Here is a 27,681-nt window from a genome sequence, read left to right as displayed (position 1 = left end):
ACAGGAGTGTGTGTTTACTGTGTGTGTGAGGGAACAGGAGTGTGTGTTTACTGTGTGTGAGAGAGAGGGAACAGGAGTGTGTGTTTACTGTGTGTGTGAGAGGGAACAGGGGTGTCTGTTTACTGTGTGTGTGAGAGAACAGGAGTGTGTGTTTACTGTGTGTGTGTGAGAGGGAACAGGAGTGTGTGTTTACTCTGTGTGAGAGGGAACAGGAGTGTGTGTTTACTGTGTGTGAGAGAGAGGGAACAGGAGTGTGTGTTTACTGTGTGTGTGAGGGAACAGGAGTGTGTGTTTACTGTGTGTGAGAGAGAGGGAACAGGAGTGTGTGTTTACTGTGTGTGTGAGAGGGAACAGGGGTGTCTGTTTACTGTGTGTGTGAGAGAACAGGAGTGTGTGTTTACTGTGTGTGTGTGAGAGGGAACAGGAGTGTGTGTTTACTCTGTGTGAGAGGGAACAGGAGTGTGTGTTTACTGTGTGTGAGAGAGAGGGAACAGGAGTGTGTGTTTACTGTGTGTGTGAGGGAACAGGAGTGTGTGTTTACTGTGTGTGAGAGAGAGGGAACAGGAGTGTGTGTTTACTGTGTGTGTGAGAGGGAACAGGGGTGTCTGTTTACTGTGTGTGTGAGGGAACAGGGGTGTGTGTGTTTACTGTGTGTGTGAGAGGGAACAGGAGTGTGTGTTTACTGTGTGTGAGAGGGAACAGGGGTGTCTGTTTACTGTGTGTGTGAGGGAACAGGGGTGTGTGTTTACTGTGTGTGTGAGAGAGGGAACAGGAGTGTGTGTTTACTGTGTGTGTGAGAGAACAGGAGTGTGTGTTTACTGTGTGTGTGAGAGGGAACAGGAGTGTGTGTTTACTGTGTGTGTGAGAGGGAACAGGGGTGTCTGTTTACTGTGTGTGTGAGGGAACAGGGGTGTGTGTGTTTACTGTGTGTGTGAGAGAACAGGAGTGTGTGTTTACTGTGTGTGTGAGAGGGAACAGGAGTGTGTGTTTACTGTGTGTGTGAGAGGGAACAGGAGTGTGTGTTTACTGTGTGTGTGTGTGTGTTTCTGCGCGCCTGTGTGGGCGGAGGAATCCCGGGACCGGAAGGCGAGACTCTCCTCTCTCCCCCCCACAGCTGACGGAGACACCGCTGGAGTCCCAGCGGCGCGACTGCTCGCTCGCCAGCCCGGTCCGGTCCGGTCCACAGCGGCCCCACGCTCGCCACACAGCCCCGTGACGTGTTCGCCCGGGCGGGCCGGGGGGGGCCGAACCCCACGCACACCAAACCCCACCCCCGCCCGGGATCTCCGATCAACAAGCCGGTGACGGGACACCGACGTGCGCTGGGGGTCCAGGTAAACACGCTCGGGTCTCGCCACGAGTGGGTTCGTGATTATTATTATTATTATTATTATTATTATTATTATTATTATTATTATTATTATTTCTGCTGACCAAGAAGTGGGTGGAGGTTAGGTGGAAGCGGGGGGTGTGTGCCATCGTCGTGGAAGTTTCCACGCAAACTTTGTCAGGACCGTCTGCTCTTGCCTGTCACTCGGACACGCACACGGAGGCGGACGCGGTCACGCAGGTGTCGTCCGGGCGGTGCAACCAGGTAGACAGGTAACCCCGGCACCAACAAAACAAACCCCCCCCGTCGACGAAAACCGCGAAATATTGTTTATTATTTCTCTCTCTCTCTCTCTCTCTTCCTTCCATTTTTTTTTTACGACGGCGGTTTTGTAATTTTTATTCTGGCGTTCAGAAAAAAAACACTTCTTGGCGGGTCCGAGGTAAAAAAAAACCAAAAAAAAAACCAGGGTTGGATTTAAAACAGAAAAAAAACCCTGAATATTAACGACCACGGGTATCGTGCGGGTCACTGTCACGGATTTCCTGAGGTACGGTAAAATCGACTCTTTTTTTTCTTTCTTTCTCCGTGTGTGTGTGTGTGTTTGTGTGTGTGTGTTTCCCATCCGTTTGTGGGAAGTTGTTGCGATATTGAATTTTGCAGTGAAACTCCTCGTCTCTTCCCAACGAGAAAAATCGCGAAGGTTTACCTTCGATAACACGACGACACTCATGGGCCCCGACAGAAAGGGCGGAAAAAAAGTGTTTATATATTTATTTTTTTTACCGGAGCAGTGCAGTTCCCGAGAAAGAGTAAAAAAAAAATCTCGTTTGGATCCAGAGGGTCAAGTTTTGACCTCCTCGTTCTGGGCGGTTATTAAATAAATACCGGCGCTCTGCACTGGAAGGGTAGTAAAACTGAGAGCAGAAAAGTACTCTCATGGAGAATTCAATCACAAATAGGACATCGCTGGGCTTAAGCAGGGCTGTCCAGTCCTGGTCCTGGAGGGGTCAGTGTGTGTGTGTGTCTGCAGAGTCTCCAGGGGTCTTTAAAGCAGGGCTGTCCAGTCCTGGTCCTGGAGGGGTCAGTGTGTGTGTGTCTGCAGAGTCTCCAGGGGTCTTTAAAGCAGGGCTGTCCAGTCCTGGTCCTGGAGGGGTCAGTGTGTGTGTGTCTGCAGAGTCTCCAGGAGTCTTTAAAGCAGGGCTGTCCAGTCCTGGTCCTGGAGGGGTCAGTGTGTGTGTGTGTGTCTGCAGAGTCTCCAGGGGTCTTTAAAGCAGGGCTGTCCAGTCCTGGTCCTGGAGGGGTCAGTGTGTGTGTCTGCAGAGTCTCCAGGGGTCTTTAAAGCAGGGCTGTCCAGTCCTGGTCCTGGAGGGGTCAGTGTGTGTGTGTCTGCAGAGTCTCCAGGGGTCTTTAAAGCAGGGCTGTCCAGTCCTGGTCCTGGAGGGGTCAGTGTGTGTGTGTGTGTGTGTGTGTGTGTGTGTGTGTGTGTGTGTGTGTGTGTGTGTGTGTGTGTCTGCAGAGTCTCCAGGGGTCTTTAAAGCAGGGCTGTCCAGTCCTGGTCCTGGAGGGGTCAGTGTGTGTGTGTGTGTCTGCAGAGTCTCCAGGGGTCTTTAAAGCAGGGCTGTCCAGTCCTGGTCCTGGAGGGGTCAGTGTGTGTGTGTGTGTGTGTGTGTGTGTGTGTGTGTGTGTGTGTGTGTGTGTGTGTCTGCAGAGTCTCCAGGGGTCTTTAAAGCAGGGCTGTCCAGTCCTGGTCCTGGAGGGGTCAGTGTGTGTGTGTCTGCAGAGTCTCCAGGGGTCTTTAAAGCAGGGCTGTCCAGTCCTGGTCCTGGAGGGGTCAGTGTGTGTGTGTCTGTCTGCAGAGTCTCCAGGGGTCTTTAAAGCAGGGCTGTCCAGTCCTGGTCCTGGAGGGGTCAGTGTGTGTGTCTGCAGAGTCTCCAGGGGTCTTTAAAGCAGGGCTGCCCAGTCCTGGTCCTGGAGGGGTCAGTGTGTGTGTGTCTGCAGAGTCTCCAGGGGTCTTTAAAGCAGGGCTGTCCAGTCCTGGTCCTGGAGGGGTCAGTGTGTGTGTGTCTGCAGAGTCTCCAGGGGTCTTTAAAGCAGGGCTGTCCAGTCCTGGTCCTGGAGGGGTCAGTGTGTGTGTGTGTGTGTGTGTGTGTGTGTGTGTGTGTGTGTGTGTGTGTGTGTCTGCAGAGTCTCCAGGGGTCTTTAAAGCAGGGCTGTCCAGTCCTGGTCCTGGAGGGGTCAGTGTGTGTGTGTGTGTCTGCAGAGTCTCCAGGGGTCTTTAAAGCAGGGCTGTCCAGTCCTGGTCCTGGAGGGGTCAGTGTGTGTGTGTGTGTCTGCAGAGTCTCCAGGGGTCTTTAAAGCAGGGCTGTCCAGTCCTGGTCCTGGAGGGGTCAGTGTGTGTGTGTGTGTCTGCAGAGTCTCCAGGGGTCTTTAAAGCAGGGCTGTCCAGTCCAGTCCTGGAGGGGTCAGTGTGTGTGTGTCTGCTGAGTCTCCAGGTGTCTTTAAAGCAGGGCTGTCCAGTCCTGGTCCTGGAGGGGTCAGTGTGTGTGTGTGTGTCTGCAGAGTCTCCAGGTGTCTTTAAAGCAGGGCTGTCCAGTCCTGGTCCTGGAGGGGTCAGTGTGTCTCTCTGTGTGTCTCCTGGCTCACACGCGTGCAGTAATCCCTCACCTCCTCTCTGCCCCAGCAGCAGGATTATCTCCGCTCATCAACACTGGAGGCCGGGGTGGGGTCTGGGGGGGATTAAGGCAGATCCTGTCGCCGCGGGGAGATTAGCGTAGGGGGGGGGGGTGCGCTCCCTCCAACAGCCAGCCGGGAAGACCCTGATCTAGGCCATCGCCAGGCAGCTTCTCACCCCCCGGGGGCTGAAGGGACTTCTGTACACAGAGGGGGGCGGGGGTGTGGAACAGGCTGCCCAGCCCTGTGGTTGAAGCCGATACCCCGGCTTCTCTCCAGACACAGCTGGGTGAGCTCCTCCAGTCAGGACAGGAGGCTCTTCTGTACACAGAGGGTGGCGGGGGTGGGGAACAACCTGCCCAGCCCTGTGGTTGAAGCCGATACCCTGGCTTCTCTCAGGACACAGCTGGGTGAGCTCCTCCAGTCAGGACAGGAGGCGCTTCTGTACACAGAGGGTGGCGGGGGTGGGGAACAAGCTGCCCAGCCCTGTGGTTGAAGCCGATACCCCGGCTTCTCTCCAGACACAGCTGGGTGAGCTCCTCCAGTCAGGACAGGAGGCTCTTCTGTACACAGAGGGGGGCGGGGGTGGGGAACAAGCTGCCCAGCCCTGTGGTTGAAGCCGATACCCCGGCTCCTCTCCAGACACAGCTGGGTGAGCTCCTCCAGTCAGGACAGGAGGCTCTTCTGTACACAGAGGGTGGTGGGGGTGGGGAACAAGCTGCCCAGCCCTGTGGTTGAAGCTGATACCCTGGCTTCTCTCAGGACACATCTGGGTGAGCTCCTCCAGTCAGGACAGGAGGCTCTACTGTACACAGAGGGTGGTGGGGGTGTGGAACAAAGCCGATACCCTGGCTTCTCTCCAGACACAGCTGGGTGAGCTCCTCCAGTCAGGACACTATGGTCCACTGTGGTTTGTGTTCAGAACCGATTCAGTCGATTCAAATGTTGATTTCCAGCTGAAGATCGGCTCTGAAGTGACCTGTCGTCCCAGTGAAAAGCAGTGGTGCCTTGATATAACAGGGGAGGGTGTTGTCCCCGTTCCGCGTCAGAACCGGAGTTGCAAGTTTTGCCCTTTTTTTTTCCTTGCCTAAATGCCAAGATCTGGAGTCCGGCCTGCGAGCAAACTGACAGCGTTCTCGTCGTAAGACAGATATCTGATCGACCGGTTTTTTTTTCTGAGGGCTTGCGTGACTGTCTTTGCGGAAGAAGTGCTTGTCCTGTTTCTCTGGAGTTGCTTGCTTTCTGGGTGAAATCCTACAGCGGACACACGATCGAGCAGGAACCAGGCGGATCTTGGGGTCCCTGACGGGGGGGGGGGGCGTGTCAGAGAGGCAGGAGGGCAGGGCGTCTTTACATCGGGAGTGGCGGGGGTCTGGAACAGGGGGCTCAGGGCTCTGGGCTGAAATCTGAAAAATAAGTCCAGCAGGGGGGCGCAGGGGTGTCGGCACTGCTGCCTCGCAGCGCTGGGGCCCTGGGCTCAGTGCTGGACCTGGGGGGGTGCTGTCTGTGTGGAGTCTGCACGTTCTCCCTGTCTGTGGGGGTGTCCTCCAGGTGCTCCAGTTTCCTCCCACAGTCCAGAGCCAGGCTGGTGGGTGAATTGACTTCTGGGAAAACTGGCCTTGGTGTGTGGGTGTGTCCTGTGATGGACTGGTGTCCTGTCCAGGGTGTGTGAGTGTGTGTGTCCTGTGATGGACTGGTGTCCTGTCCAGGATGTGTGAGTGTGTGTGTCCTGTGATGGACTGGTGTCCTGTCCAGGGTGTGTGAGTGTGTGTGTGTGTGTCCTGTAATGGACTGGTGTCCTGCCCAGGGTGTGTGTGTGTGTCCTGAGATGGACTGGTGTCCTGTCCAGGGTGTGTGAGTGTGTGTGTGTGTGTGTCCTGTGATGGACTGGTGTCCTGTCCAGGGCGTGTGTGTCCTGTGATGGACTGCTGTCCTGTCCAGGGTGTGTGTGTGTGTGTGTCCTGTGATGGACTGCTGTCCTGTCCAGGGTGTGTGTGTGTGTGTGTGTCCTGTGATGGACTGCTGTCCTGTCCAGGGTGTGTGTGTGTGTGTCCTGTGATGGACTGCTGTCCTGTCCAGGGTGTGAGTGTTTTGTCCTGTGATGGACTGCTGTCCTGTCCAGGGTGTGTGAGTGTGTGTGTGTCCTGTGATGGACTGGTGTCCTGTCCAGGGTGTGTGAGTGTGTGTGTCCTGTGATGGACTGCTGTCCTGTCCAGGGTGTGTGAGTGTGTGTGTGTCCTGTGATGGACTGGTGTCCTGTCCAGGGTGTGTGAGTGTGTGTGTCCTGTGATGGACTGCTGTCCTGTCCAGGGTGTGTGAGTGTGTGTGTCCTGTGATGGACTGCTGTCCTGTCCAGGGTGAGCCCTGCCTCGTGCCTGTTGCTTGCTGGGACAGACTCCAGCTCCCCCAGTCTGTGACCCCGTCCTGGAGAGAGAGCCGGGGGGAGAGTGGAGGGACACATTAAGTCAAGAGCCTGAAATTAAGTGATTCACTTAAAGCGGCTCTTGAGAGACCGAGTGAGGCAGACGGGTTCCTCTCGTCCGCCAGACTGTGTGTGCGCTCCCAGACACACAGCTCCTCGCGAAGAGAGAGTCCCCGTCTGCTTCAAAAACACATCAGTAATTAACAGCAGCCCACCCTCCCCTGACGAGCTCTCTGATCAGCCTGCCAAATCTGTCCTTGTGAAAGGCTCACAGCGTTGGGGTTTTCTAGCGTCCCAGCGATAAGAAGAGCCGGTGGGTTCGGTTTTGCACGATTGTTGTTTTAAACCCAGGATGTTCCTTCTCTGAGCAAAATGAGCAAGATTCTGTTCTGTTTCTGACTCGATGGAGTAAAACCGGGTCTCTGCGCAGTCCTGTACAGATCTGAAGAGGAGGAGGAGTGTGAGGGTGAGGCTGGAGGTGATCAGACTGAGTGTCTCTCCAGTCCTGGACAGATCGGAGGAGGAGGAGGAGTGTGAGGGTGAAGCTGGAGGTGATCAGACTGAGTGTCTCTCCAGTCCTGTACAGATCTGAGGAGGAGGAGTGTGAGGATGAAGCTGGAGGCGATCAGACTGAGTGTCTCTCCAGTCCTGGACAGATCTGAAGAGGAGGAGGAGTGTGAGGGTGAGGCTGGAGGTGATCAGACTGAGTGTCTCTCCAGTCCTGTACAGATCTGAGGAGGAGGAGTGTGAGGGTGAGGCTGGAGGTGATCAGACTGAGTGTCTCTCCAGTCCTGGACAGATCGGAGGAGGAGGAGGAGTGTGAGGGTGAAGCTGGAGGTGATCAGACTGAGTGTCTCTCCAGTCCTGTACAGATCTGAGGAGGAGGAGGAGTGTGAGGGTGAAGCTGGAGGCGATCAGACTGAGTGTCTCTCCAGTCCTGGACAGATCGGAGGAGGAGGAGGAGTGTGAGGGTGAAGCTGGAGGTGATCAGACTGAGTGTCTCTCCAGTCCTGTACAGATCTGAGGAGGAGGAGGAGTGTGAGGGTGAAGCTGGAGGTGATCAGACTGAGTGTCTCTCCAGTCCTGTACAGATCTGAGGAGGAGGAGTGTGAGGGTGAAGCTGGAGGCGATCAGACTGAGTGTCTCTCCAGTCCTGTACAGATCTGAGGAGGAGGAGTGTGAGGGTGAGGCTGGAGGTGATCAGACTGAGTGTCTCTCCAGTCCTGTACAGATCTGAGGAGGAGGAGAAGTGTGAGGGTGAAGCTGGAGGTGATCGGACTGAGTGTCTCTCCAGTCCTGTACAGATCTGAGGAGGAGGAGTGTGAGGGTGAAGCTGGAGGTGATCAGGCTGAGTGTCTCTCCAGTCCTGTACAGATCTGAGGAGGAGGAGTGTGAGGGTGAAGCTGGAGGTGATCAGACTGAGTGTCTCTCCAGTCCTGTACAGATCTGAGGAGGAGGAGTGTGAGGGTGAAGCTGGAGGTGATCAGACTGAGTGTCTCTCCAGTCCTGTACAGATCTGAGGAGGAGGAGGAGTGTGAGGGTGAAGCTGGAGGTGATCAGACTGAGTGTCTCTCCAGTCCTGTACAGATCTGAGGAGGAGGAGTGTGAGGGTGAAGCTGGAGGTGATCAGACTGAGTGTCTCTCCAGTCCTGTACAGATCGGACGAGGAGGAGGAGCGCGAGAGGGAGTGTTTGTACAGTGTCTCCGCTCTGTGTGTTTGGAACAGTTGCAGCTGGCGGAGTTTTAAAAATAGTGTCTGTGAGTGTGGATGACATTTTCCAGGCAGGCCAGGGGGGGGGAGGGAGCCCGGTGATAATGACAGCAGAGTGATGGATTGGAAGCGCTGTTTATCAGCCCTGTCCCTGCTTGTCGTGATCACGGCACCGCTGTTAATTGGGGATAATGCTACCGGGGGGTAGGATCGCCGGGCCTGTGGGCTTCCGAAGTCGTCAAGACTTGCCTGTCCACCTGCCTGTGCGTCTGTTTGTCCGTGTGTCTGGGTCTCCGTTGACCCAGGGATGTGGGGGATCACCTGGCTTCTCCGGTCAGGACAAGAGGATCTGCCTTACGCGGAGGGGGGTGGGGGTGGGGAACAAGCCGCCCAGTCCGTGTGGTTGAAGCCGATACCCAGGCTCCTCTCCAGACACAGCTGGGTGAGCTCCTCCAGTCAGGACAGGGGGCTCTACTGTACACAGAGACGGGTGGGGGTGGGGAACAAGCCGCCCAGTCCGTGTGGTTGAAGCCGATACCCCGGCTTCTCTCCAGAGACAGCTGGGTGAGCTCCTCCAGTCAGGACAGGGGGCTCTTCTGTACGCAGAGGGGGGTGGGGGTGGGGAACAAGCCGCCCAGTCCGTGTGGTTGAAGCCGATACCCAGGCTCCTCTCCAGACACAGCTGGGTGAGCTCCTCCAGTCAGGACAGGGGGCTCTACTGTACACAGAGACGGGTGGGGGTGGGGAACAAGCCGCCCAGTCCGTGTGGTTGAAGCCGATACCCCGGCTTCTCTCCAGAGACAGCTGGGTGAGCTCCTCCAGTCAGGACAGGGGGCTCTTCTGTACGCAGAGGGGGGTGGGGGTGGGGAACAAGCCGCCCAGTCCGTGTGGTTGAAGCCGATACCCCGGCTTCTCTCCAGACACAGCTGGGTGAGCTCCTCCAGTCAGGACAGGGGGCTCTACTGTACGCAGAGGGGGGAACTATCAGAATTTGCAAGTGAGAGGACACCCCCCCTGTCCGATGCAAGAGAACCGCCCCTCCCCCCCCGCCAAGGGGAGCGGTTCTCCGCAGGGCCGGGCCCTGACCAGTGGGAGGCGCTCTGGAGCTCCTGAGCAGGTCCTCAGCCCAGGAAGGGGGGAGGGGGCGGGAGAGTTTATCCCCTGCAGTGTGCATTAATTTTTCACAGCGTGCGGGATTAATATTTAATGGTGGCTGGCTGAGATCGCCATCTGCTCTCCCTGAGCCCCCGGGCGCTGATAATTGCTCATCTGGGCGGGGGGGGTGTAGGGGGGGCGCCCCTTTCTTAAAGGGACCAGAGGAGACGAGGGGGTGGCGAGAGGGGCGGGCTGGAGGTTGTTATCCCTGGGAAGTGCCGGGGGCAGTTGAAATGCAGGCGGGGTTGGGGTTGGGGTTGGGGGGGGGGCAACTCTTTACACAGAGAGTGGTGGGGGTGGGGAGCAAGCTGCCCAGCCAGGCGGTTGAAGCCGATACCCCGGCTGCTCTCAAGTCACTATACGGGGGACGCTGGACTGTAAACAGGCGCCGTCCTTCGGAGGAGACGTCAAGCCGAGGTCCTGACTCTCTGTGCTCGTTAACAATCCCGGGGTGTCTCTGGAGAAGAGTAGGGTGTTACCCCAGTGTCCTGGCCTGATTCCCCCCCTGGTCTTGACCCATCATGGCCTCCTAATCACCCCCCTCTCTGAACTGGCTCCATCCCTCTGCTCTCCTCCCCACTGAGAGCTGCTGTGTGCTGAGCGGACTGGAGCATCATCCAGGTGGGGGCTGCACACGGGGGGGGCTGGAGGGGATCCCCCTGACCCGGGAAGAGCTCCGAGTGGAGGGTCCGGCAAGGCGCTATATAGAGAGTGTTAGGAATTATTATATTATGATGATGATAGGCGGGATGAATTGTGACTTATCGGATGCTGACGCCGCCCGTCTCTCTCTCTCTCTCTCTCTCTCTCTCTCTCTCTCTCTCTCTCTCTCTCTCTCTCTCTCTCTCCCCCCCCCCCCAGAGTCATGAGGCGCTACAGCTCGGAGGGGTCCCTGCTGGACTGCGACTTCCTGCCCTGGCACAAGGTCGCCCTGCGCCGGCGCGCCCCCGAGGGGCAGGAGGAGGGGCCGGGGGCGGGGCCCCGGGGGGGCGGGGCCGCCGGCCGCCCGGGGGCCAATCCCGAGGGGCCGGGGGCGGGGCCGCCCGCGATCTGCGTGCAGAAGGAGCACAGCCTGAGCGCCGAGGCGCTGACCCAGCTGGGGCTGGCGGCGGCCGGCCAGGGCCTCGGCCCCGGGGGAGGGGGCGCGTCCCTCGGCGTGGGGGCGCTCACGGAGGGCTGCCGGGCCTACAGCGACAGCCAGCTGGGGCCCGGGGCGGCGCGGGAGCCGGGGGTGCCCTCCTCCCCCTCCTCTTCCTCGCTGCCCAAGCACCACGGCATCGCCAAGCTGGCCAGCGCCAAGCTGCACCTGCGGACCTGGTTTCAGCACGTAAGGGGCTCCCCCATCTCCCCCCGCCTTTCCGCCGTGCGTCGTCTGTCCTGTCCGCGCGAGTCCAGTCCACAACAGTCTGTCCCTCTGTCCCCCCCCCGTCCCATAATCCCTCTCTGTCCCATAATCCCCCTATCCCTCTCTGTCCCATAATCCCTCTCTGTCCCTTAATCCCTCTATCGCTCTCTGTCCCTTAATCCCTCTATCCCTCTCTGTCCCATAATCCCCCTATCCCTCTCTGTCCCATAATCCCTCTCTGTCCCATAATCCCTCTCTGTCCCATAATCCCCCTATCCCTCTCTGTCCCATAATCCCCCTATCCCTCTCTGTCCCATAATCCCTCTCTGTCCCTTAATCCCTCTATCCCTATCTGTCCCATAATCCCTCTCTGTCCCTTAATCCCCCTATCCCTCTCTGTCTCTTAATCCCTCTCTGTCCCCCTATCCCACTTTCCTTTGCTGTCCCCTGGCACCTTCCGTGATCCGGGACCGGAACCGGCTCCGAGCTCGCCCCGTGCCGGACCAGACCGGGGGGTCTGGGGGGGTGGGGGCTGTCCTCATTCCTCTCCTTCTCGTTCCCCTCCGTCTCCCTCTGTCAGTCCCCACCCTGGCTGCAGCTCCCGGGCTCGTTCCTCGCCGTGACCTCGTCACGTGACCTCGCCGAGCCGGGGGATGTGGCGCCTGCGCGCTGAGCCCTGCGTCTCTGTCTCTCTCTCCCCCCTCTCTCTCAGAGCTTCCACTCCAGCGTGGAGTACGAGCTGGACAGCCCCGACGGCCCGGAGGGGGACAGCCGGTGAGGGACCCCGCCGCGCCGCCCGGCCCCGGCCTCCGCCCCGTTCAGGAGCTCCCCACGACCCCCCCGGGACACAGCAGGACAGGACACTCCCACGACCCCCCGGGACACAGGGGCACAGAACACTCCCACAATCCCCCGGGACACAGCGGCACAGAACACTCCCACGACCCCCCGGGACACAGCAGGACAGAACACTCCCACAATCCCCAAGGACACAGCAGGACAGAACACTCCCACAATCCCCCGGGACACAGCGGCACAGGACACTCCCACGACACAGCGGCACAGGACACTCCCACGACCCCCCGGGACACAGCGGCACAGGACACTCCCACAATCCCCCGGGACACAGCGGCACAGGACACTCCCACGACCCCCCACGACACAGCGGCACAGGACACTCCCACAATCCCCCGGGACACAGCGGCACAGGACACTCCCACGATCCCCCGGGACACAGCGGCACAGGACACTCCCACGATCCCCCGGGACACAGCGGCACAGGACACTCCCACGACCCCCCGGGACACAGGGGCACAGGACACTCCCACGATCCCTGGTGTTCTGTCCTGTTGTGTCCCCAGAGGATTGTGGGAGTGTTCTGTGCCGCTGTGTCCCGGGGGATTGTGGGAGTGTTCTGTCCTGCTGTGTCCCGGGGGATTGTGGGAGTGTTCTGTCCTGCTGTGTCCTTGGGGATTGTGGGAGTGTTCTGTCCTGCTGTGTTCCAGGGGATTGTCCCCAATCTGTCCCCAATCTGTCCTGCTGTGTCCCTGGGGGATTGTGGGAGTGTTCTGTCCTGCTGTGTTCCGGGGGATTGTGGGAGTGTTCTGTCCTGCTGTGTCCCGGGGGATTGTGGGAGTGTTCTGTCCTGCTGTGTCCTTGGGGATTGTGGGAGTGTTCTGTCTTGCTGTGTCCCCGGGGATTGTGGGAGTGTTCTGTCCTGCTGTGTCCTTGGGGATTGTGGGAGTGTTCTGTCCTGCTGTGTTCCGGGGGATTGTGGGAGTGTTCTGTCCTGCTGTGTCCCGGGGGATTGTGGGAGTGTTCTGTCCTGCTGTGTTGTTCTGTCCTGCTGTATCCCTTGGGGATTGTGGGAGTGTTCTGTCCTGCTGTGTCCTTGGGGATTGTGGGAGTTTTCTGTCCTGCTGTGTTCAGGGGGATTGTGGGAGTGTACTGTCCTGCTGTGTCCCGGGGGATTGTGGGAGTGATCTGTCCTGCTGTGTTGTTCTGTCCTGCTGTATCCCTTGGGGATTGTGGGAGTGTTCTGTCCTGCTGTGTCCTTGAGGATTGTGGGAGTGTTCTGTCCTGCTGTGTCCCGGGGGATTGTGGGAGTGTTCTGTCCTGCCGTTTCCCCGGGGGATTGTGGGAGTGATACAGTCCCATCATCCCCATCAACCTGACGACCCCGGGGGCTGTCCCTTTATCTGCGGCCCCTGCCCGTCCCCGTAAGCAGACCTGTTGTTGTGTTGTCTGTCCGCGCGCAGAGACCGGGACCGCGAGGCGAAGTCGCGCCTGCCCTTCCTGAAGCGCTGGAGCGAGATGGGCACGGTCACGGCGGCCAGCAGCCACTACGACGTGAGGTGAGTTGGCACCCCTCCGACCCCTCCGAGGAGCCGGGGTATCAGCTTCAACCACGGGGCTGGGCGGCTTGTTCCCCACCCCCACCCCTCTCTGTGTACAGTAGAGCCTCCTGTCCTGACTGGAGGAGCTCACCCAGCTGTGTCTGGAAAGAAGCCAGGGTATCGGCTTCAACCACACGGACTGGGGCGGCTTGTTCCCCACCCCCGCCCCCCTCTGTGTACAGTAGAGCCTCCTGTCCTGACTGGAGGAGCTCACCCAGCTGTGTCTGGAGAGAAGGAAGAGCCTCCTGTTATCAGTTTTAAATGCGCTTCCAAAAAGTTTGGCGCCCTTCCTCTGGAGCCCAGCAGGTGGGAGCCCGGCCAGTACCTGGAGGGGAGACTCCTGGGAAAAACTGAGGCTGCTGCTGGGAGAGGTGTGAGTGGGGCCAGCAGGGGGCGCTCTCACCCTGCAGTCTGTGTGGGTCCTGATGCCCCAGTATAGTGACGGGGGACACTGGACTGTAAACAGGCGCCGTCCTTCGGATGAGACGTCAAACCGAGGTCCTGACTCTCTGTGCTCGTTAACAATCCCGGGGTGTCTCTGGAGAAGAGTAGGGGTGTTACCCCAGTGTCCTGGCCTGATTCCCCCCCTGGTCTTGACCCATCATGGCCTCCTAATCACCCCCCTCTCTGAACTGGCTCCATCCCTCTGCTCTCCTCCCCACTGAGAGCTGCTGTGTGCTGAGCGGACTGGAGCATCATCCAGGTGGGGGCTGCACACTGGGGGGGCTGGAGGGGATCCCCCTGACCCGGGAAGAGCTCTGAGTGGGGGGTCCAGGGAAGAGCTCTAGAAGTGTGAGGAATTATTATTTTGTTATCCCATATGGGAAATTGGCTTTGCAGGCAGGTGAACACATTACACAATACACTTCATGCGCAGGATATTCAACAGATGCATGGAAACAAAGAATAGAAATGTATTTCAAGTAAATGCACAGTCGACTGCCCAGACTGTGTGTGTGTGTGTGTCTCTGTCTCTGTGTGTTTGTGACTCTGTGTGTGTTTCAGGCCCAGTCCAGAGGAAGTGAAAAAATGGGCAGAGTCTCTGGACAACCTACTGGCTCACCGCTGTGAGTGGACACTGACCGTCTCTCACACACACACACACACACACACACACACACACACACACACACACACACACACACACACACACACACACACACACACCCTGGACAGGACAGCAGTCCATCACAGGACAGCAGTCCATCACAGGACAGACACACACACACACACACAGACACACACACACACACACACACACAGACACACACACACAGACACACACACACTGCCCATCTCACACACACACATACACACACACTGCCCATCTCACACACACACACACACACTGACCATCTCACAGAGACACACTGCACACAATGTCTCACTCACACACACAGACAGAGATAGGTCCTGTACTGTACTGACCTAATCCTGAAATTGTCTCACACTGCATCTTTGTAAGCACAAATATCTACACATAACACACACTCCTTAACACATAACACACACAGCTACACAACCTCAATCTCCCGAGAGAGGAGAGAGAGAGGGAAGAGGAGAGGAGAGAGAGAGAGAGAGAGAGAGAGAGACACAGCGAGGTTTCGGGAGTCACTTCCTGCCAAACTGCTGGGCTGCTTCAGAGAGAGAGGGAGAGGAGGAGGAGGAGGGAGGGGGGTGTGTTGTCTTTCATTCCAGTCCGTTCACATTCCTGCCCCCCGAGAACAGGGAGGAGGGGAAATGTCAGGGGGAGGAGACACACACACACACACACACACACACACACACACACACACACACACACACACACACACTCACCAAGACGCACGCTGAGCCCAGCAACAGGGCAAGAGCCTCCCGTCACCTCTCTCCCTGTCTCCTCTCTCTCACTGTGTCTCCTGTCTCTGTTGTGTGTGTGTTTATTACTGAGGGGTCCTCTGTGATCTCCTCTCTCTCTCTTTCACTGTGTCTCCTGTCTCTGTTGTGTGTGTGTTTATTACTGAGGGGTCCTCTGTGATCTCCTCTCTCTCTCGCTGTGTCTCCTGTCCTATTGTGTGTGTTTATTACTGAGGGATTCTCTGTGCCCTCCTCTCTCTCTTTCACTGTGTCTCCTGTCTCTGTTGTGTGTGTGTTTATGACTGAGGGATTCTCTGTGCTCTCCTCTATCTCTCTCACTGTGCCTCCTGACCTATTGTGTGTGTATGTGCTTATGACTGAGGGATTCTCTGTGCTCTCCTCTCTCTCTCTCACTGTCTCCTGTCCTGTGGTGTGTGTTTATGACTGAGGGGTCCTCTGTGCTCTCCTCTCTCAATTCAATTCAATTCAAGGTGCTTTATTAGCATGACCGATGGGTACAATCAGTGTTGCCAAAGCAAATAAAAATAATAAAATTAACATGGAACAAAACAAAAAATAGAAGTAAAATAAAATCTACAGACATGTTACAGACATTTACAACAAAGACATATTATAAAATATTGACATATACTGTAGGCGGCTGGAGCATTATTGGGAGACAGACTCACTGTTCCTCAGGCTGTGACAGGAGATTCTCTCTCTCTCACTGCGTCTCCTGTCCTGCTGTGTTGATTTCTGAGAGATCCACACTCTCTCTCTCTGTCCCCAGCTGTGGGGTGACATTTCCTGTTGGTACCGCAGTAGAGCTGAGTCCTGCTGCTCAGAGTCCTGTTCCCAGCCCTGGAAGCTGGAGAAGGAGTTCATGAACACGTCACTTCAGTCTCCTTACAGAGAGCAGCGACGCTGATCTCTTGTCAGATGTGTGTCTGTGGGCGGGACAGTGAGTGTGTGCTTTCCCCTGTGGATTGTGTGCATGGGATAGTGTCCACTCAGTCAGGGTGTCTGTATGAACCCCTCTCTCTCTCTCAGTGCAGTGTTCATGTCCTGGAGTGTCCAGTCAGTGTGTGTGTATGAACCCCTCTCTCTCTCTCAGTGCAGTGTTCATGTCCTGGAGTGTCCAGTCAGTGTGTCTGTATGAACCCCTCTCTCTCTCAGTGCAGTGTTCATGTACTGGAGTGTCCAGTCAGTGTGTCTGTATGAACCCCTCTCTCTCTCTCAGTGCAGTGTTCATGTACTGGAGTGTCCAGTCAGTGTGTCTGTATGAACCCCTCTCTCAGTGCAGTGTTCATGTACTGGAGTGTCCAGTCAGTGTGTGTGTATGAACCCCTCTCTCTCTCAGTGCAGTGTTCATGTACTGGAGTGTCCAGTCAGTGTGTCTGTATGAACCTCTCTCTCTCTCAGTGCAGTGTTCATGTCCTGGAGTGCCCAGTCAGTCAGTGTGTCTGTATGAACCCCTCTCTCTCTCAGTGCAGTGTTCATGTACTGGAGTGTCCAGTCAGTGTGTGTGTATGAACCCCTCTCTCTCTCTCAGTGCAGTGTTCATGTCCTGGAGTGTCCAGTCAGTGTGTCTGTATGAACCCCTCTCTCTCTCTCTCTCAGGGCAGTGTTCATGTACTGGAGTGTCCAGTCAGTGTGTCTGTGTGAACCCCTCTCTCTCTCAGTGCAGTGTTCATGTACTGGAGTGTCCAGTCAGTGTGTCTGTATGAACCCCTCTCTCTCTCAGTGCAGTGTTCATGTACTGGAGTGTCCAGTCAGTCTGTCTGTATGAACCCCTCTCTCTCTCTCAGTGCAGTGTTCATGTACTGGAGTGTCCAGTCAGTGTGTCTGTATGAACCCCTCTCTCTCTCAGTGCAGTGTTCATGTACTGGAGTGTCCAGTCAGTGTGTCTGTATGAACCCCTCTCTCTCTCAGTGCAGTGTTCATGTCCTGGAGTGTCCAGTCAGTGTGTCTGTATGAACCCCTCTCTCTCTCAGTGCAGTGTTCATGTACTGGAGTGTCCAGTCAGTCAGTGTGTCTGTATGAACCCCTCTCTCTCTCAGTGCAGTGTTCATGTACTGGAGTGTCCAGTCAGTCTGTCTGTATGAACCCCTCTCTCTCTCTCAGTGCAGTGTTCATGTCCTGGAGTGTCCAGTCAGTGTGTCTGTATGAACCCCTCTCTCTCTCAGTGCAGTGTTCATGTACTGGAGTGTCCAGTCAGTGTGTCTGTATGAACCCCTCTCTCTCTCTCAGTGCAGTGTTCATGTACTGGAGTGTCCAGTCAGTGTGTGTGTATGAACCCCTCTCTCTCTCAGTGCAGTGTTCATGTACTGGAGTGTCCAGTCAGTCTGTCTGTATGAACCCCTCTCTCTCTCTCAGTGCAGTGTTCATGTCCTGGAGTGTCCAGTCAGTGTGTCTGTATGAACCCCTCTCTCTCTCTCAGTGCAGTGTTCATGTACTGGAGTGTCCAGTCAGTCAGTGTGTCTGTATGAACCCCTCTCTCTCTCAGTGCAGTGTTCATGTACTGGAGTGTCCAGTCAGTGTGTCTGTATGAACCCCTCTCTCTCTCAGTGCAGTGTTCATGTCCTGGAGTGTCCAGTCAGTGTGTCTGTATGAACCCCTCTCTCTCTCAGTGCAGTGTTCATGTACTGGAGTGTCCAGTCAGTGTGTCTGTATGAACCCCTCTCTCTCTCAGTGCAGTGTTCATGTACTGGAGTGTCCAGTCAGTCTGTCTGTATGAACCCCTCTCTCTCTCTCAGTGCAGTGTTCATGTCCTGGAGTGTCCAGTCAGTGTGTCTGTATGAACCCCTCTCTCTCTCTCAGTGCAGTGTTCATGTACTGGAGTGTCCAGTCAGTCAGTGTGTCTGTATGAACCCCTCTCTCTCTCAGTGCAGTGTTCATGTACTGGAGTGTCCAGTCAGTGTGTCTGTATGAACCCCTCTCTCTCTCTCAGTGCAGTGTTCATGTACTGGAGTGTCCAGTCAGTGTGTGTGTATGAACCCCTCTCTCTCTCAGTGCAGTGTTCATGTACTGGAGTGTCCAGTCAGTCTGTCTGTATGAACCCCTCTCTCTCTCTCAGTGCAGTGTTCATGTCCTGGAGTGTCCAGTCAGTGTGTCTGTATGAACCCCTCTCTCTCTCTCAGTGCAGTGTTCATGTACTGGAGTGTCCAGTCAGTCAGTGTGTCTGTATGAACCCCTCTCTCTCTCAGTGCAGTGTTCATGTCCTGGAGTGTCCAGTCAGTGTGTCTGTATGAACCCCTCTCTCTCTCAGTGCAGTGTTCATGTACTGGAGTGTCCAGTCAGTGTGTCTGTATGAACCCCTCTCTCTCTCAGTGCAGTGTTCATGTCCTGGAGTGTCCAGTCAGTGTGTCTGTATGAACCCCCCTCTCTCTCAGTGCAGTGTTCATGTCCTGGAGTGTCCAGTCAGTGTGTCTGTATGAACCCCTCTCTCTCTCTCTCTCAGTGCAGTGTTCATGTCCTGGAGTGTCCAGTCAGTGTGTCTGTATGAACCCCCCTCTCTCTCAGTGCAGTGTTCATGTCCTGGAGTGTCCAGTCAGTGTGTCTGTATGAACCCCTCTCTCTCTCTCTCTCAGTGCAGTGTTCATGTCCTGGAGTGTCCAATCAGTGTGTCTGTATGAACCCCTCTCTCTCTCAGTGCAGTGTTCATGTCCTGGAGTGTCCAGTCAGTGTGTGTGTATGAACCCCTCTCTCTCTCAGTGCAGTGTTCATGTCCTGGAGTGTCCAGTCAGTGTGTCTGTGTGAACCCCTCTCTCTCTCAGTGCAGTGTTCATGTCCTGGAGTGTCCAGTCAGTGTGTCTGGGTGAACCCCTCTCTCTGTCTCAGTGTAGTGTTCATGTACTGGAGTGTCTGTATTAACCCCTCTCTCTCTCCTGCTCTTTCTCAGTTGGTCTGGCAGCATTCCGAGCGTTCCTGCGCTCCGAGTTCAGTGAGGAGAACCTGGAATTCTGGCTGGCCTGTGAGGCATACCGGAAATCCAAGTCCAACTTCAGCCTCCAGCGCAAAGCCAGGAAGATCTTCTACCAGTACATCGAGCCCGGAGCTCCCAGAGAAGTAAGGGGCTGTATTCAGACACAGCGCTGTGTGTGTCCTGTCCAGGGTGTGTGAGTGTGTGTTGTGTCCTGTGATGGACTGGTATCCTGTCCAGGGTGTGTGATTGAGTGTGTGTGTCCTGTGATGGACTGCTGTCCTGTCCAGGGTGTGTGATTGAGTGTGTGTGTCCTGTGATGGACTGCTGTCCTGTCCAGGGTGTGTGATTGAGTGTGTGTGTCCTGTGATGGACTGCTGTCCTGTCCAGGGTGTGTGATTGAGTGTGTGTGTCCTGTGATGGACTGGTGTCCCGTCCAGGGTGTGTGTGTGTGTGCATCCTGTGATGGACTGGTGTCCCGTCCAGGGTGTGTGTGTGTGTGCATCCTGTGATGGACTGCTGTCCTGTCCAGGGTGTGTGATTGAGTGTGTGTGTCCTGTGATGGACTGCTGTCCTGTCCAGGGTGTGTGAGTGTGTGTCCTGTGATGGACTGCTGTCCTGTCCAGGGTGTGTGTGTGTCCTGTGATGGACTGCTGTCCTGTCCAGGGTGTGTGTGTGTCCTGTGATGGACTGCTGTCCTGTCCAGGGTGTGTGTGTGTGTGTGTGTGTCCTGTGATGGACTGCTGTCCTGTCCAGGGTGTGTGTGTGTGTTGACCTCAGGTGTGGCCCCTCTCCCCGCCAGGTGAACCTGGACTCCAAGACCCGCGAGCTGACCCGCGGCCTGGTCCAGGGCCCGTCCCGGTCCACCTTCTCCCAGGCCCAGCGCCGCGTCTACGGCCTGATGGACCGCGACTGTTACCCCCGCTTCCTGCGCTCCGACCTCTACCTGGCCCTGCTGGGGGGGGGCGCCCCCCTCTGAGAGCCCCCACCCTGCCCCGGCCTCGTTAGTCCGTGGAGTAGGGCCCCGAACCTGCGTAGAGGTTCGTTCGTTTACTCTCCCGCCCGCTGACGTTTTCATCGCGCGCCCGACACTCCGGAGACACGCCGCAGGACGGGAGACACAGCGAGAGAGAGAGAGAGAGAGAGAGAGGAGAGAGAGAGGAGCGTCTCCCTCGGACAGGGACACACACCACAGGATGGGAGACACAGCGAGAGAGAGAGAGGAGAGTGCTCGGAGCGTCTCCCTCGGCCATGAACACACACCACAGGACGGGAGACACAGTGAGAGAGAGAGAGAGAGAGGAGAGAGCTCAGAGCGTCTCCCTCGGCCAGGGACACACACCACAGGACGGGAGACACAGCGAGAGAGAAAGAGAGAGGAGAGAGCTCAGAGCGTCTCCCTCGGACAGGGACACACACCACAGGAGGGGAGACACAGCGAGAGAGAGAGGAGAGAGCTCAGAGCGTCTCCCTCGGACAAGGAAACACACCGCAGGACGGGAGACACAGCGAGAGAGAGAGAGAGAGGAGAGAGCTCAGAGCGTCTCCCTCGGACAGGGACACACAGCACAGGACGGGAGACACAGCGAGAGGGAGAGAGAGAGGAGAGAGTTCAGAGCGTCTCCCTCGGCCATGAACACACACCACAGGACAGGAGACACAGCGAGAGAGAGAGGAGAGAGTTCAGAGCGTCTCCCTCGGCCATGAACACACACCACAGGACGGGAGACACAGCGAGAGGAGAGAGCTCAGAGCTCAGAGCGTCTCCCTCGGCCATGAACGCACACCACAGGACGGGAGACACAGCGAGAGAGAGAGGAGAGAGTTCAGAGCATCTCCCTCGGCCATGAACACACACCACAGGACGGGAGACACAGTGAGAGAGAGAGAGAGGAGAGTTCCGAGGACCCCTCAGTAGTAAACACACACTCCACAGGACGGGAGACACAGTGAGAGAGAGAGAGAGGAGAGTTCCGAGGACCCCTCAGTAGTAAACACACACTCCACAGGACGGGAGACACAGTGAGAGAGAGAGAGAGGAGAGTTCCGAGGACCCCTCAGTAGTAAACACACACTCCACAGGACGGGAGACACAGTGAGAGAGAGAGAGAGGAGAGTTCCGAGGACCCCTCAGTAGTAAACACACACTCCACAGGACGGGAGACACAGTGAGAGAGAGAGAGAGAGAGAGAGAGAGGAGAGTTCCAAGGACCCCTCAGTAGTAAACACACACTCCACAGGACGGGAGACACAGTGAGAGAGAGAGGAGAGTTCCGAGGACCCCTCAGTAGTAAACACACACTCCACGGGACGGGAGACACAGCGAGAGAGAGAGAGAGGAGATCCTGTAGTATCCCTGGAGTCGATCTGCTCTGTTACAAGCGCAGAATTCTGATTCCCTGATTCGCGCAGGTGGACCCCGACAGACCCCCCTAAACCCACCCCCCCCGACACCCCAAGCCTAGGAGCCGAGGGAGAGAGAGAGGCGGGGCTTCAGCGGACAGTAACTCCCAGCCCACCCCCCGGTGGCGCCGGAAGCTCAGAGATTTCGACGTGGATTGATGTAATACAGTGTCACACCCTCCCCAGACGTGTCCGGGTCTCTTTTCTCCTCCTAACGCGGCACGGGAGTGAACTCTCCACCTGTCGGGACCCGATGCAGACGTCGCCCAATTCGCTTTCCCGAGAAAACTCTGACCCCCCGCTGTCTCTGGCGAGGAGCCCAGGCCGGGAGAGCCGGATAGGCGCGACGCTACCGCCCTCTGGTGGCCGTGTGGTGTGTGTCTGTCTGAGTGTGTGTGTGTGCGGACTGTCGCGCTGGATTACAGGTCTCGGACCCCGGTCCTGGCGGGGCCTGGGGTCCGGTGGCTTCTGTCCTAAAGCGAGCAGTCAATCCTGCACGAGAGGGCTGAGGCGCTTCTGTACACAGAGGGTGGCGGGGGTGTGGAACAAGCCGCCCAGTCCGTGTGGTTGAAGCCGATACCCTGGCTCCTCTCCAGACACAGCTGGGTGAGCTCCTCCAGTCAGGACAGGAGGCTCTACTGTACACAGAGGGGGGTGGGGGTGGGGAACAAGCTGCCCAGCCCTGTGGTTGAAGCCGATACCCCGGCTTCTCTCCAGGAGGAGATACTAAAAACAACAAATTGCCCGTTCCTATTGTTGAAGCCTGTATTTTGACTCCTGGCTTCTTTGATTTTAATTTTTCGATTCTTTTTTAATTAAATGGAATTAATTCGTGTCCTGTATTAGGTGTCTGGGCTGTCATTGCAAGCAGCAGACAGAGCTCTCTTCTCGTCTGTCCTCTGCCTGATTCAGAAACGGCCCCCCCAAAATCCCTCCAAATTATTACCCTGCTGTCTCTGGTCCAGGGGACACCCCCCAGGATGACGGGACAGAAAATAAAACGCGACTCTGCATTGGCCGGGAATCGAACCCGGGCCTCCCGCGTGGCAGGCGAGAATTCTACCACTGAACCACCAATGCTGCTCGCGCTGACTCTGCCTTTAAGAGCGCGCCTCGTGCTCGTTCCTCTCTCCCCCCCGAGCGGCAGGTCGAGCAGCTGCTGCTCGTGTGGAGGAGACGCGTCGCTTCGGCTGTGCTCGGCTGTGCTCGGGTGTGTTCGGCTCTACTCGGCTCGGCTGTGCTCGGGTCTGTTCGGCTGTGCTCGGGTGTGTTCGGCTCTACTCGGGTCTGCTGTGCTCGGGTCTGTTCGGCTCTACTCGGCTCGGCTGTGCTCGGGTGTGTTCGGCTCTACTCGGGTCGGCTGTGCTCGGGTCTGTTCGCCTCTACTCGGCTCGGCTGTGCTCGGGTGTGTTCGGCTCTACTCGGGTCGGCTGTGCTCGGGTGTGTTCGGCTCTACTCGGGTCGGCTGTGCTCGGGTCTGTTCGGCTCTACTCGGCTCGGCTGTGCTCGGGTCTGCTCGGCTCCGCTGTGTCCGGCCCTACTCGGCTCTCTGGGCTCCCAGCGGGTCGTTCTGAGGCTCCTTAGGTTCTGAGGGCGGCAGGACGACTCCTCCACAGGAGCGGTCGCGAACACAGCCGAACACGGGTGGACGTGGAGGAGGGGACGAGCACGAGGCGCGTTCCTGAAGCAGATCCCCTCACGCGCAGCATTGGTGGTTCAGTGGTAGAATTCTCGCCTGCCACGCGGGAGGCCCGGGTTCGATTCCCGGCCAATGCAGACCCGAATTTTTCTTGGGGGGAAGGGAGAGGAGGGGGTGTCTGCTGACCAGACTTAATATTTAAGATAGTTTATTATTATTAATAATAATAATAATAATCATTCAGACCACGATAACAATCAGCCCAAGATAAAAATGGTCATTTCGAACAAGATGATCATTTTGTGTGTTTGGAAGAAAGTTCCGGGTTTCTGGACCGGGCTGCGGACAGGCGAGACGGGTACAGCGGTACAGCGGGGTAAAAACGAGGTAAGGAGAGCCGGGGAGGGGAGCGATTGGCGCCACCGTGCAGTTCAGGAGTGGAAGCGCACGCACGAAAAAAAAAAACCCACGGGGAACAGCCCTGTTTTAAAAGTTTTATTCCTCAAGAGGTGATAAAGATCCCCCCAAAATATTGCTCTGGTTGTTGTTAATGATCATATTAAATGATGACTGTTCCCTGCTCCTGGACAGGTCGGAGCTTCAAGCGCGGGTGTTAATTATAATAATAATAAATTTGCTGTGTCTCCTGCTCCTGGACAGGTCGGAGCTTCAAGCGTTCAATTTCCGGTCTCACAGAGTCGGGAGACACGAGCGCACATGCACGTGCGGCATTGGTGGTTCAGTGGTAGAATTCTCGCCTGCCACGCGGGAGGCCCGGGTTCGATTCCCGGCCAATGCAGACCCGGATTTTTCCTTGGGAGAGGAGGGGGTGTCTGCTGACCAGACTTAATATTTATGTTTAATTGCATTTAAATTTCACTTATATTGAATATTTAAGATAGTTTATAATGAAGAAGAAGAATTCAGACCACGATAACAATCAGCCCAAGATAAAAATCATCATGTCGAGCAGGATGATCGTTTCGCGTGTGAGAAAGAAAGTTCCGTGTGGACTGGGGGTTTCTGGACCGGGTTGCGGACAGGCGAGACGAACACGCACAAAAACACACACCCCCCCAAAAAAAAACCACGGGGAACAGCCCTGTTCTAAAAGTTTTATTCCTCAAGAGGTGATAAAGATCCCCCCAAAATATTGCTCTGGTTTAAGCGCGGTTGTTCTTGTTAATAATAATAATAATAATAATGATGATGATAAATCTGCTGTGTCTCCTGCTCCTGGACAGGTCGGAGCTTCAAGCGCGGCGGGTGTTAATAATAATCATAATAATAATAATAATAAATTTGCTGTGTCTCCTGCTCCTGGAGAGGTCGGCCTGTTCCCCACCCCCACCAGCTCTTGGTGTATAGAACCGCCTCCGGCTCCGGGAACCACGGCCAGCGGGAGAGTCGGGAGACACGAGAGCACAGGCACGTGCGGCATTGGTGGTTCAGTGGTAGAATTCTCGCCTGCCACGCGGGAGGCCCGGGTTCGATTCCCGGCCAATGCAGAGTCGCGTTTTATTTTCTGTCCTGTCAGACTGTTAGTTCTTGTTAATAATAATAATAATAATAATAATGATAAACCTGCAGGGTCTCCTGCTCCTGGACAGGTCGGAGCTTCAAGCGCGGGTGTTAATAATAATGATGATGATGATGATGATGATAAATCTGCAGGGTCTCCTGCTCCCGGACAGGTCGGAGCTCCAAGCGCGGGTGTTAATAATAATAATAATAATAATGATGATGATGATGATGATAAATCTGCAGGGTCTCCTGCTCCTGGACAGATCGGAGCTTCAAGCGCGGGTGTTAATAATAATAATAATAATAATAAATCTGCAGGGTCTCCTGCTCCCGGACAGGTCGGAGCTCCAAGCGCGGGGGGGTGTTGTTAATAATCATCCTCAATGAGGACTGTTCAGCTGAGCGGAGAGAAAGCGCCGGTCTCCTTTCCGGATCAATCCGGGGCTCCGGTCGTCTTGAGCGGCGGGGAGGGGATCAATACCCGCAGGTGTGGGGGGAGTGGGGCCGCCCCCCCGATACGCGTGGGCGAGCGCGTGCAGCAGGTGGAGGTGGGGTGGGAGGGGGAGACACGCGGGTTCCCCAGGCGGCGAGCGGGGTACTGCGTCTTTACTGAACGTCTGTCGAGCAGGCGAGCAGCTCCGCACGCAGGGCAGGCGGCCATCACGCAGAAACAAGCTTCAAGCGCGGGGGGTCTTGTTAGTAATAATGATGATGATGATGATGATAAATTTGCTGTGTCTCCTGCTCCTGGACAGGTCGGAGCTTCAAGCGCGGGTGTTAATTATTATAATAATAATAAAAAATCTGCAGGATCTCCTGCTCCTGGACAGGTCGGAGCTTCAAGCGCGGGTGTTAATTATTATAATAATAATAAAAAATCTGCAGGATCTCCTGCTCCTGGACAAGTCGGAGCTTCAAGCGTTCAATTTCCGGTCTCACAGAGCCGGAAATGTAACGGGACCGGCTGCACGGGCCGGGAATCGCAGGCGAGAACCCTCCCGCTGAGCCACCCACGCTCAGCGTGACCGACCGACCGACCTCCTTCCGCGCCTGTTCCCCACCCCCACCAGCTCTTGGTGTATAGACTCGCCTCCGGCTCCGGGCACCAGGGCCAGCGGGAGAGCCGGGAGACACGAGGGCACAGGCACGTGAAGCATTGGTGGTTCAGTGGTAGAATTCTCGCCTGCCACGCGGGAGGCCCGGGTTCGATTCCCGGCCAATGCAGATCCGTAATTTTCCTTGGGGAAGGGAGAGGAGGGGGTGTCTGCTGACCAGACTTAACATTTATATTTAATTGCATTTAAATTTCACTTATATTGAATATTTAAGATAGTTTATAATGAAGAAGAATTCAGACCACGATAACAATCAGCCCAAGATAAAAATCATCATGTCGAGCAGGATGATCGTTTCGCGTGTGAGAAAGAAAGTTCCGTGTGGACTGGGGGTTTCTGGACCGGGCTGCGGACAGGCGAGACGAACACGCACAAAAACACACACCCAAAAAAAAAAAAAAAACCAACACGGGGAACAGCCCTGTTCTAAAAGTTTTATTCCTCAAGAGGTGATAAAGATCCCCCCGAAATATTGCTCTGGTTTAAGCGCGGTTGTTCTTGTTATTAATAATAATAATAATAATAATAATAATGATGATGATGATAAATCTGCAGGGTCTCCTGCTCCCGGACAGGTCGGAGCTTCAAGCGCGGCGGGTGTTAATAATAATAATAATAATAATAATAATTATAAACTTGCTGTGTCTCCTGCTCCTGGAGAGGTCGGCCTGTTCCCCACCCCCACCAGCTCTTGGTGTATAGAATTCACGTTTCGCGTGTGAGAAAGAAAGTTCCGTGTGGACTGGGGGTTTCTGGACCGGGCTGCGGACAGGCGAGACGAGCCGTGTGCGTCGCCCGCACCGACGGCAGCGCAGGTACAGCGGTACAGCGGGGTAAAAACGAGGTAAGGAGAGCCGGGGAGGGGAGCGATTGGCGCCACCGTGCAGTTCAGGAGTGGAAGCGCACGCACAAAAACACACACAAAAAAAAAAACCCCACGGGGAACAGCCCTGTTTTAACACCGCGCCTGTTCCCCACCCCCACCAGCTCTTGGTGTATAGAACCGCCTCCGGCTCCGGGCACCAGGGCCAGCGGGAGAGTCGGGAGACACGAGGGCACAGGCACGCGCGGCATTGGTGGTTCAGTGGTAGAATTCTCGCCTGCCACGCGGGAGGCCCGGGTTCGATTCCCGGCCAATGCAGAGTCGCATTTTTCTTGGGGGGAAGGGAGAGGAGGGGGTGTCTGCTGACCAGACTTAATATTTAAGATAGTTTATTATTAATAATAATAATAATAATAATAATAATCATTCAGACCACGATAACAATCAGCCCAAGATAAAAATGGTCATTTCGAACAAGATGATCATTTTGTGTGTTTGGAAGAAAGTTCCGGGTTTCTGGACCGGGCTGCGGACAGGCGAGACGGGTACTGCGGTACAGCGGGGTAAAAACGAGGTAAGGAGAGCCGGGGAGGGGAGCGATTGGCGCCACCGTGCAGTTCAGGAGTGGAGGCGCACGCACGAAAACACACACACAAAAAAAAAAACCCACGGGGAACAGCCCTGTTTTAAAAGTTTTATTCCTCAAGAGGTGATAAAGATCCCCCCAAAATATTGCTCTGGTTGTTGTTGTTAATGATCATATTAAATGATGACTGTTCCCTGCTCCTGGACAGGTCGGAGCTTCAAGCGCGGGTGTTAATTATAATAATAATAAATTTGCTGTGTCTCCTGCTCCTGGACAGGTCGGAGCTTCAAGCGTTCAATTTCCGGTCTCACAGAGCCGGGAGACACGAGCGCACATGCACGTGCGGCATTGGTGGTTCAGTGGTAGAATTCTCGCCTGCCACGCGGGAGGCCCGGGTTCGATTCCCGGCCAATGCAGACCCGGATTTTTCCTTGGGAGAGGAGGGGGTGTCTGCTGACCAGACTTCATATTTATATTTAATTGCATTTAAATTTCACTTATATTGAATATTTAAGATAGTTTATAATGAAGAAGAAGAATTCAGACCAAGATAACAATCAGCCCAAGATAAAAATCATCATGTCGAGCAGGATGATCGTTTCGCGTGTGAGAAAGAAAGTTCCGTGTGGACTGGGGGTTTCTGGACCGGGCTGCGGACAGGCGAGACAAACACGCACAAAAACACACACCCACAAAAAAAAAAACCACGGGGAACAGCCCTGTTCTAAAAGTTTTATTCCTCAAGAGGTGATAAAGATCCCCCCCAAAATATTGCTCTGGTTTAAGCGCGGTTGTTCTTGT

At 55.7% G+C, this 27,681-nt stretch overlaps 1 protein-coding gene and 7 non-coding genes across 10 annotated transcripts; 7 read left to right on the top strand and 1 right to left on the bottom strand.

The window, feature by feature from the left end:
• The first annotated feature begins 991 nt into the window (after positions 1–991).
• On the top strand, positions 992–21,374 carry LOC148662557 (uncharacterized). 3 transcript variants are annotated; one of them, XM_088631264.1, is made up of 7 exons: positions 992–1,364; positions 10,153–10,618; positions 11,349–11,410; positions 12,895–12,990; positions 14,038–14,099; positions 18,770–18,936; positions 19,593–21,374. In XM_088631264.1, exons 2-7 carry the CDS (start codon positions 10,157–10,159, stop codon positions 19,767–19,769), a joined length of 1,026 nt encoding a protein of 341 aa, XP_088487390.1. In that variant the 5' UTR covers positions 992–1,364; positions 10,153–10,156; the 3' UTR covers positions 19,770–21,374. The 3 variants fall into 3 exon arrangements, with proteins under 3 accessions (XP_088487390.1, XP_088487389.1, XP_088487392.1); XM_088631263.1 differs by having other exon boundaries at positions 997–1,334; XM_088631266.1 differs by lacking the exon at positions 992–1,364 and adding an exon at positions 1,726–1,880.
• An 828-nt stretch (positions 21,375–22,202) lies between these two features.
• On the bottom strand, positions 22,203–22,273 carry trnag-gcc (transfer RNA glycine (anticodon GCC)). Its single transcript has one exon. It is a non-coding gene; the product is annotated as a tRNA-Gly (tRNA).
• A 625-nt stretch (positions 22,274–22,898) lies between these two features.
• On the top strand, positions 22,899–22,969 carry trnag-gcc (transfer RNA glycine (anticodon GCC)). The gene has a single exon. It is a non-coding gene; the product is annotated as a tRNA-Gly (tRNA).
• A 591-nt stretch (positions 22,970–23,560) lies between these two features.
• On the top strand, positions 23,561–23,631 carry trnag-gcc (transfer RNA glycine (anticodon GCC)). Its single transcript has one exon. It is a non-coding gene; the product is annotated as a tRNA-Gly (tRNA).
• Positions 23,632–24,269: 638 nt separating this feature from the next.
• trnag-gcc (transfer RNA glycine (anticodon GCC)) lies at positions 24,270–24,340 on the top strand. The gene has a single exon. It is a non-coding gene; the product is annotated as a tRNA-Gly (tRNA).
• Positions 24,341–25,509: 1,169 nt separating this feature from the next.
• On the top strand, positions 25,510–25,580 carry trnag-gcc (transfer RNA glycine (anticodon GCC)). The gene has a single exon. It is a non-coding gene; the product is annotated as a tRNA-Gly (tRNA).
• Positions 25,581–26,541: 961 nt separating this feature from the next.
• Positions 26,542–26,612, top strand: trnag-gcc (transfer RNA glycine (anticodon GCC)). The gene has a single exon. It is a non-coding gene; the product is annotated as a tRNA-Gly (tRNA).
• A 613-nt stretch (positions 26,613–27,225) lies between these two features.
• trnag-gcc (transfer RNA glycine (anticodon GCC)) lies at positions 27,226–27,296 on the top strand. Its single transcript has one exon. It is a non-coding gene; the product is annotated as a tRNA-Gly (tRNA).
• The last annotated feature ends 385 nt before the right edge of the window (positions 27,297–27,681 follow it).

The sequence above is a fragment of the Lepisosteus platostomus genome, chromosome 5 (assembly GCF_059453375.1).
Source record: "Lepisosteus platostomus isolate fLepPlt1 chromosome 5, fLepPlt1.hap1, whole genome shotgun sequence".
Classification (NCBI taxonomy): Eukaryota; Metazoa; Chordata; class Actinopteri; order Semionotiformes; family Lepisosteidae; genus Lepisosteus; species Lepisosteus platostomus.
The sequence above is the reverse complement of the archived record's forward strand: the minus strand, read 5'-3'. Positions and strand labels throughout refer to the sequence as shown.

Excerpts from the sequence above, each read along its gene's own strand:
- LOC148662557 (XM_088631264.1), top strand. The coding sequence starts at position 10,157 with ATGAGGCGCTACAGCTCGGAGGGGTCCCTGCTGGACTGCGACTTCCTG. Across the intron at positions 12,991-14,037 it reads AGCAGCCACTACGACGTGAG|GCCCAGTCCAGAGGAAGTGA; the intron begins GTGAGTTGGCAC and ends TGTGTGTTTCAG. Across the intron at positions 14,100-18,769 it reads CAACCTACTGGCTCACCGCT|TTGGTCTGGCAGCATTCCGA; the intron begins GTGAGTGGACAC and ends GCTCTTTCTCAG.